This window comes from Diuraphis noxia, unplaced genomic scaffold (assembly GCF_037042655.1).
Source record: "Diuraphis noxia isolate RWA-SAM2 unplaced genomic scaffold, SU_Dnox_SAM2 contig0002, whole genome shotgun sequence".
In the NCBI taxonomy this organism is placed as follows: domain Eukaryota; kingdom Metazoa; phylum Arthropoda; class Insecta; order Hemiptera; family Aphididae; genus Diuraphis; species Diuraphis noxia.
Window position 1 is genome coordinate 22,707,624 of NW_028301712.1, and position 9,877 is coordinate 22,717,500.

Sequence of the window (9,877 nt, forward strand, 5' to 3'; positions counted from 1 at the left end):
TTTTTTTATGCATAGGTACATAAAATATATTATATTTGTTGTAAATTCGATAACAAAACTGTATTGAAATTCAAATTATTTATACATTTAGAGCAAAGCTTTAAATATATTATCATGGAAAGCTCCATTGTTTAGTAAATCTTGAATAGTGAATAGTGATGTAGGTAATAAAATAAAAATACATAATACATGCTAATTACTAATCATTTTGATAATATTCTATTCAAATTATTTGAATTTAAGAAAAAAAATATAATAACAATTATTCTATAATCATTATTGTAATGTATTTTTATACCTAATCAAACATTTTTTTTTTTGGTTTAATCTCACACAGATTGACACTGTGGAACATTTTATACGCATAAAATAATATATCATGTAATTCAATGAAGTACCTATTTAGTAACTATATATACTTTCCCCCTATTTGAAATAACGATAATTTCAGAAATTAAACTTTCTGTTTAACAAAATTACGTTTCTCTCAAAGTTTTACATTATGTATTTTATGTTTCTATTTAATGAGCAGGCTATAAAAGGAACGAATATGGTCGCGGGATATAATGTGAAGGAGTGTTTGGAATTTATTACGGTATGAGACTTTTGAGAGAGAAAGGAGTTGAAATTATTTGGAGTAGGTACGCATAATGTAGGAGAGCAGAAGATGAGTAATGGCTTTGAAGTCACTATGAACTGTGATGCAGTGAGCAAGCTATGTTAGATATACCACTTGTATTTTAAATTTTAATACTATTATAGGTCGAAATTTCGAGGAAACATTTTCACAGTGGTTTATGTTTAAGACTTTCTTCTGATAATTTTTCATTGCAAAGGGTAATAGAAAATGTGATACACCTTGTTACGCCAGCGAAATCGGTTATTAGTGATCGTCTTAAGCGATAACGTTTATGACAAGAATTCTCTATAAATCTTATGGCCTAACATTATATTGATCTAATTTATGACTTACAATAATAAATAAATAAAACATTTTTTTCCTATTATAATGTGTTCAGTGTATGTTTTACAAGGTTTTTGAATATTGTAATCGTATTTATAATATAACATGAAAATAGTTTTTCACAACACGAATTACAAAGAAATTAAATCGAAAAAATCTCTGATCTGATATTATTGATTTATGATTTTTAAATTTTGGACATACCATATATTTTTTTTTTTTTGTTTAAATGGTTTTAAATTTTAGTATTTTTTTTTTTTTTTGTTTGACATACAAGTTCATTATATTCATAATTGTATATTGTTTATTATTTTTTTCCATCATTTTGGTTCTGAAAAGATTAATTCGATTATAATAGTTTAAATAAATAAAACAGTAGTATTGTCTTTCGTTTATACTAAAATCCAATATTGTTATTACTTGATAATTGATATTATGTATTTCTTAAATAGTATACACATATTTTTGATATGTAAATCTGTAATCTAACTCCTCAGTTAGGTAATTACAAATAAGTATAAGATTTTGATTGTGAAAAAATAAAAAATATGATTATATAATATTATTAATAGCTAATAGTTATTTTGTCCAAGAAATTATAGTTTGTGAACAGCGTTATGAATGTTGGATGAAAACTTACCTATTAATAACTCAATTACCTATAGAATTAAATTTAAAATAAACATTGCTCGCTCACTGGAATTCGTGGAAAAAATCCAAAATAACAACTTTGATATTATGCAAAAGTCAATAGCTCAAGCTTTAGTGGTTACGATTTCTATTAAGATTCCACCATCGCATTATTGAATACAAGTTATTTTGAATAGAATTCTATCGATGAGAGTATCTGTCAGCATCAGATTCTCTCCATTATTGAGTACATTTTTTTATGTGCCCCGAAACGTCTATTAAATTAAAAATGTTATTTATTTTACAGAATTTATTCTACTCGTGATTTCTCGTTGACATTTGTTTCGTCCGGAGTTAAAATAAAGAAAGAAATACAAATCTGAGTGATTGATATTTTTGTGCTAGGTATATTAAGCAAAAATGAGGGCTAATTGTTTTTAAATGTTTTAGTTATTTTTGTTGTGTTGCAAAACTAATTTATTGATTAGATTAGTATTTACAGTTTTGAATGATGTATTGATCCATAAAAACTCGCGTAATAGATTTAATTAAATCGACGACGGGGTTTTCAACAGAAAATTTTGAAAATTTTACGTGATTTTTAGCGTAATTCAGCAATAGAGAAATTGAGAGAGAGAGAAAAAAAGTGATTTAGGTAAACCAAAAATTTAATATTTTTCAATCGAATAAAACTTGTTAGTTTTACCTTCTTAGAATATTTAAAGCATCGTTCGATTAAAAACTAAAATTTTGCAAAGATATAATATGGTCTGTAAATGTTCGATTAATATTACACAGGGAATAAACGTGTTGATAACAGTTCCAAGCAATTATATTTTGCCATTTATTTCCTTAAACTTTCTTCGAATACCAATATCAATGTCAAAGGCAAATCGTTTTATGCCAAAATACTGCGACTAAGTAAACTGTAGCATTTATATTATATTACGCAGGAAAACGATCGAAAACGGTAGTATTATAAAGGGCGAGCTAAGGGCAGGATGTGCCTGGCGCGTTAGAGGTGGACGCGGAGAGAACCGTAAACGAGCGAATGCATATAAGGTGTGGGTTTTGCGTAAAAATTTTCCATGTCGTTATCGTATTCAGAAAGACCTTGGTAGGGCGATGGGGAAGGTAGTATGTGGCGCCGGAAGAGAGGACGACTGCACCGGAAACGCAGATTTTATGATCCTAAAGACGGTGAAAACATAACATGTGTCGCCAAAGCTCACACCCTTCGTGCCGCACCGCGATCCGCATGGGCTATATATATATATATATATATAGATATTCAAAGATTTCTTTGACTCACCGCCACCGACACCCCTTTCAAATGCGTATACCTATTCCTTGAGAGTGTGCGTGCCTGTAAATAGCATAGTTTTCATCGTCCTTGCAATCAGAATAAAAACATTAAAGCGATATTCTTTCCGACTGCTCTTGCCAGCCCACCCATCACGGGACATAAATGTCCACATATTGTGTGCGAGACGACGACTACACACAAATCCCGCGCAGCAGTTAAGGTGGGTGCAGAAAAAAAAAGAAACAAACACAAAATATACGTAGTAATACGACGTGTATACCTATATAATAATATATAATATAATATAGAACAGTACCTATAGAAATATCGAGAAAATAAATCGTAAAAAAACGACTAGTAAAGGATAGTTTTTATCGACGACGACCATATATATATATATATATATATATATATATTATATAACTAAGTGATCTGAGGATTTGACCACCACCACCGCTGGACCGATGTGGTTTACGTACATAATGTTATTTATTTCTTGCTGCCGCAGAGGCTTTTCGAGGATTTCACCGATGGCCGTCGTTTTTCGGACCGATATTTTAACTCGGCGAAAAAGTCCGAAATTCATTAAAAATAATTTATGTAATGTAGATACATACATATATATATTATGCAGTTTGTACTCACTTAATGGAAAATGAGGAAACGTGAAGGAAGTAATAGCGATTGTGATCGATATTAAGTCATCGTTTGGCCTCAGATACCGATTAAATAAGTCTAGTATGATATAATTGTTTGTCATTGTTCCATATAAACGGCATATTGTGTATTATTTCTACAGTTGACATGCCGTAAAAAAATCATTTATAAAAAAATATTTTGTTTCTACAACGCGAAGTATAATAGGTAATATGTACTCATTATAGGATAAACATACTCGGGTATGTGGTCAACTTACAGAACAAAATGTTCAGAATTTATTTATTTTTTAACATATTATTATAGTAGCTGATATAAAGGGCATCAAAAAATGTTGGCCGCTGGAAGAAACAGGTTTAATGAATTATGACAAACCTAATGTAGTAATTCAAGTGTAAGTACTAAGTAATTAGGTACTAAAGGTACTTGATTTTGAAAATTAATGATGATCCTAGCTGATTCGATGCAGAAACACAAGTATCTAATCATCAACCTTATACGTATACTGCACGAGTCGCAAACAATCCAATTAAACTGAAAGTTACGTAAACTACGCAAGATTTAAATTAATAATTATTTTTGTGAAATCGTAAATATTATGTGCCGTTCTTGGTTAATTTTTTATTTTAATCGTTACGAAAATATAATGTGTCTAAATAAAAATTATAAAATAATATATTATGATGTGTTATTATTAGAATAACTAATTTAGTTATAGGTTTAGCATTATAGTTCGTTTGTTCGAAATTAGATTGTGTTCAAAAGACCTAAGTACTGTACGTGGAACTTAACCACACTCTCGAAAGTCAGCGGTAAGCTCCAACTGTTTCTAACCAGAAATCTTTAGGCGATGAATATAATAATACTATACTAACAATAATAACACACGGAACACATTTCAGACTAATTAGTAACTATTATAATTTTGGCGGTGCGACACCCCTTACCGTTATTGTGCACAGCGTGAAGTATTGTACAGTTAGTTGGCGTTCGGTCCGCTATCGAGAAGTATAATACGATGGTTGATAATCCTCGTGTCACATATTATTATTATGTATATTTTAATATTTTTTTGTTTTTAGTAAAATCTTTAACTACGCAGTTTATAAACCTATAAACTTAGTAGCTATATACATATTATATTAAATATATTTAGGTATATTAAAGTATATTGTGACCTTAAAAATGTGACAAAATTTGCAACTTTTGATTAAGATTAATTTTGTGGAAAAAAAGTTCAGATGTCCACAGTGCTTTCATAATTTCACTATATTGTCTATAAACGTACTTTTTTTCACACAATCATCGTTACAAACATTATATCCCGTCTAGCACATACAAATACATATGGCCCAGTGTCCACTCAGTAATGTTTAAAGTGTTTAGACCAATTCAAAGTACAATAAAAATGTACAATTTATACTGTTCACTAGTGATAATAATATCAGACATGCGTATAGTTGTGTGTTCAAAGTGCAGTGTTAAACTGTAGTTTTACGATAATTATTACTTCTCGCTCTTCAGATATTGCATAGTAATTTAATCAAAAGGAAATCAAAATCAATAAATGCTCGACCCTTCTTAGATTTTTTTTTAATTATTCGTAAAGACATTTTCTTAAGGACTTAGTATTTATAATGGCAGTTGCTATCCCTCTTCTGTTATTGTCGAGAAAATATTTCGAATTTCCTGTACACATCATCATCTTCCGGCGTTTTCGATATATATATATTTGCATTAGAAATTGTATTAAGTGCGTTCGGCGGGACACGTTTTAAACATTTTTTTTTTCAAACAATTGAGCGTAAACAAAAGAAATCAAAGGCGAAATATTATCGGAGAACAGACGACAACGTTTTAAAACAAAATAAAAAGCACATTTATGATATATAATATTATTGTTATATATACTAAATTACAATTTTTTTTTTTTTTACTAACTTCTCAATACAATGATGGATTATCAACAATTATCATATGAGCCGTCGAACGACTCGATCAAGCGAATTAGACAATTCATAGTTGTATGTGGTGGACTAAGGATTTTGTCCGTTTAAATTTTCAACGAAAACAACTCCGAATATATTTGAGTTTTTGGAGGGAAGAAGTTGTCAGGTTAGAGCGGGTTGATATGATGGGCGATTGGCTGGTGACCGTTAAATATTATAAATCAAATAGCAGCTCAGCCGCGGCGGGAGATTGCAAGCCACCGATCTCAATTAAACGGGACGGTGGAACTCAATTTGTGCTATGTCACGGATGATCAACGATAAATAAAATCTTGCGCGTACACTGTATATAATATGTAGGTGGTTAAGACGTGTGTAAGGGAATAAATATGAGAGAATTTTTATGCGGTTGGAAGTATAAAAATGACTAATGAATTTGCTGGAAAGTTGGAGTTTAAAATAGAATGTTTAGTTTATATTATAATATCATATTATTATTTTTGTATAACAATTAACAATAACGTACATTGTTGAAAATTAATTGTCTTCAAGCGTTTAGCGGTATAGCAACTTAAATAGATAGGCAAGTATTATCTACGCAACAATTTAATTTAAATTACATTAAAAATATTATATATTATGTATTTATATTAAAATACAGGCGTCGTCCAATACGCTATATGCGATTTAATTGATGCATTTTGCACGGTATTGATCTTTTTTATGCAGTAATATATTTGAATTTGCTGTACACACTATTAAATATTATGATTATAAAGAAAAAAAAATATTTTATTAATTTATTGCATGACTTGAGATTAGTTTTAAAAACAATATTGAATTCTGGTTAAAACTGATTTCAATTTAGTAATTATTAAAAGTGTTAATCAGTATTAAATATTAAAATCGGATCAAAATGCTGTTGTATAAAAAGCGTGAAGCCATAAAATGGACTAAAAAGTAAAAACCGATGTTTTAAATTCAACAAATCATTGAAACAAAAGCACGACCAAAGCCGGAACTTTTTTTTTTATCAATTCCATACTTCCATTCCTCCATCAGCGTAATAATTATTATAAATGGTTAATGGACTACATCGAAATCGAAATCGAGATAAAAATGATAATAATAACTGTCAATAATCTACGCACGTAACCCAGGTACATACCTACTATATAACAAAGGTAAATACATATTATTAATATCACCTTCGAATCTTCGATCCAAAGTTGTTTAAATTTTTTTATTCGTAAATCCTATAGACTTACCGTCTATTTTTGCCCAGCTGTGCATTGCTTTTGGTGATGTCTCAACATAACACTGAATGTGCACGTTGCTTCCGGTCGGCGCGGCCACCAGTTGATTGGTTACCTTGATCATCGGATGAACTGAAACATAAATATACATCTCCTCAACGACATGGTCATCGAGATAATACTAGAATCATCGTGAGATTATTGGCCACAATGATGATAATAATAATAATAATAATAATAATAATAACGGTATATCATAGAAAAGATAGGTACTAAACTATAATATGGACTTTTAGTAGGTATGCACGTTATATAGCCGCCTCGGCTGTAAATCCGTTGTTATTGCTGTTATTACCAAATTAAATTTTCCCCTAATGGACCGTATCGTGCAATGGTGGGACGGAACGGTAGATGTACACGCATACACGTGTAAAAGTGAGTATTAATTTAATACCCATAATGGATTTTCACAGAGTCCTGCTGCCAAGTGTATATCTTTTTCTCGGCATGTTGTGAGTGTATGGCGCGCACGCAATATGTTGGTGAGGTCAATGAATTTTTTGATTTTGAAGCAAAACTTACAGTGTATCTGAACGTTGAATTCCTTGCTGACTGTTGGTGGCACGTTGTTCTTGGCTATGCACAGATACTTGCCCATGTCGGTCCGGTGGACGTTGCTAAGCTCCAGCGTGTCGCCCTTGACAGTGGCCGATTCTAAGATGTACGAATATGATAATAGCAAAATTATATTAGTTATAATAAATATTGATTGTTAAAATACTTATCACCACACAGTATTATTACATGTGGTCATACCATCAATGCAATTTTTTAAGAGTTTGGAAATCGGTACAATATTTAAAAAATTTTAAACTTTCAAAGGCAATAAAATGCTAAAATAATTATTAATTTGTCAAATCATTTTGTAGATTTAATGTTTACGTTTATCAATAATTTATGAAATACAAACAAATAAATAGTAGAATTCTATTTTTATTGAAAAGTTTATGAATAAGTATATTATCATTTATTTTTCATAAGCATGCAGGTATTTGTATAGTTACTAGTTAAATTTTAATTCAATGACATAAAATCATTGGATACGAAAAACGATACAGAACGAAGACAGTCTACAGCCTATAATCTACTAGAAGGTATATTTTATGATATAATTGTAATTAAAGTAATTTACTATTTACTATACGTAAAAAATTCCCGTTTTTCCTTAATTTAATTTTTTGTTTTTCTCGGTGCTTTAAAACTACCGGGAATTTCAAATATTAACCATTGGAATGCACCAATTAGATTCACTTTCCAACTAAAAAATATTTTGAAATTAAATTCTGACTGACGCCGATGAAAATTAGTCACCACTGACTGTGTTTTTAACTTGAACAAAGTATAATAATCAAGTAACCGCATACAAGGACATGCAAGTCAAAAAGATACTTGATATATATATATATATATATATATATATATATATATATATATATATATACCTCATCTGGTCTGTTACAGGTTTTACGTAAATATTATTGTAGACGACCATCGAAATTCTTTTTAGCACAGCGCGTTCTTATTAATTTACAACTGCAATAAAGATCTACAAGGATAGTGCGTCATATAACTACAATTGTGTAGTCACGTTGCGACAAAAGATTTGTTAGCGAGAGTGAATAGATTTTTTTTTTTGGTATACAATATAAATTATTTATGATGCAGTTATCATTTAAAAATGCTTATAATTCATAATATATATTATATTTATATATTTATATTAGTTGATAGTGACCATACCTATTCACCTAACTTATTACCTTGAATTGCATTAGGGGCACTTCTCCAAAAATCTCCTTTGTCACGCCACCGACTATATCTCACATTATTGTTGTATGCAAATACTAAATATGTAGTAAAGCTGTATACGATTTTTTTTCAATTTTTTTAATTTACTGTGTAAAAGAAATAAATTTAAAAAATAAATTTAATTTAAGTTTACATTATGTATAATATAATTGACATATCTCACAACTTCTCCAATATTCTTCAATACTGGTTTTTAAGGGATAAGTTGTATGTAAAAAAATCAAAAATAATTACATACATACATATACGGTCTACTGTAGTTTTGTGCATTACCTAACTAAAACTATTAGTATAGTACTATAGTATGCGGTATATTAATATTTTGCGTTCTACCATACATAAAATGCTCGTTTTGATATTTTATACCATTTTATCTTCGAATTTCCTAGTTACTGTCATCGATAAAACAAAGATTATTAATATGAGGTGAAGTAAATATATGATACTAATAAAGAATTATTAGAGAGGTACACCACTGAGTAAATCATTTATTTAAATCGCTATTTATTTAACAAAGCGCATAAATTTTTATTTATATAAAATTTAGAAGGGCCACATATTATACTGTAATTTTTACTACCACTTGCATTGGTAAACCGCATATTGAAAGATAGCCAAAACTTTTTTTAGATTATTTTTTATAAAAAATAGCACTAAGTAAAAATGATTTTTTCCAGATAAAAAATTCAAATATGTTTGATAACAATTATTTTAATGCGTCTAGTTTATTAAAATTAATTCTGATGTAAAATTGTGAAAATAAATTGAATTTTTTATTTTGGTATATGGAAAGCTCTATAATAATTTAGTTGAAATGTTAAAATAATACAGCTTATATTTGTGAGAAAAAAATACAATACAAAACATAATATAGTTGTGCTCTTCACTTCGTTGAACTGTTTTATAAATAAATACATTTCTCGTTTATTTAATTTAAACGCAAAGTACGTTTAAAAATGACCGCCACTCGGATCGAAGTATTATTGTATTGAAAAATGAAATAGAAACGAATGATAAATAAAAAGACAACTATGTATTAGGATCCTGGGTATATGAATAAGTCTTAGGGTTTTGACGTATATATGACGTGTGGGGCCAGCTTGTTCTTATGCAACAACAGGGATGGTTCTCTGTTTTGCGATACTATTGTGCTAACCTCTTCGATGTATGTTATTGTGGGGTGGGAGGGTGGATGCATTACAGCGTATTTTAGTTAGGTCAAGTCGAAAATCACACATCGTCTACG

General features: G+C 29.5%; 1 protein-coding gene across 2 annotated transcripts in view; it reads right to left on the reverse strand.

Moving 5' to 3' along the window:
• Nucleotides 1-9,877, reverse strand: part of LOC107164063 (lachesin-like) — a 139,646-nt gene that overhangs the window by 4,747 nt on the left and 125,022 nt on the right. For both annotated transcript variants that reach the window (XM_089219330.1, XM_089219331.1), the window contains 2 exons: nucleotides 7,345-7,476; nucleotides 6,775-6,894 (listed from right to left, as the gene is read on the reverse strand). In XM_089219330.1, the coding sequence (XP_089075456.1) occupies nucleotides 6,775-6,894; nucleotides 7,345-7,476 (252 nt within the window). The remainder of the gene's footprint in view (nucleotides 1-6,774; nucleotides 6,895-7,344; nucleotides 7,477-9,877) is intronic.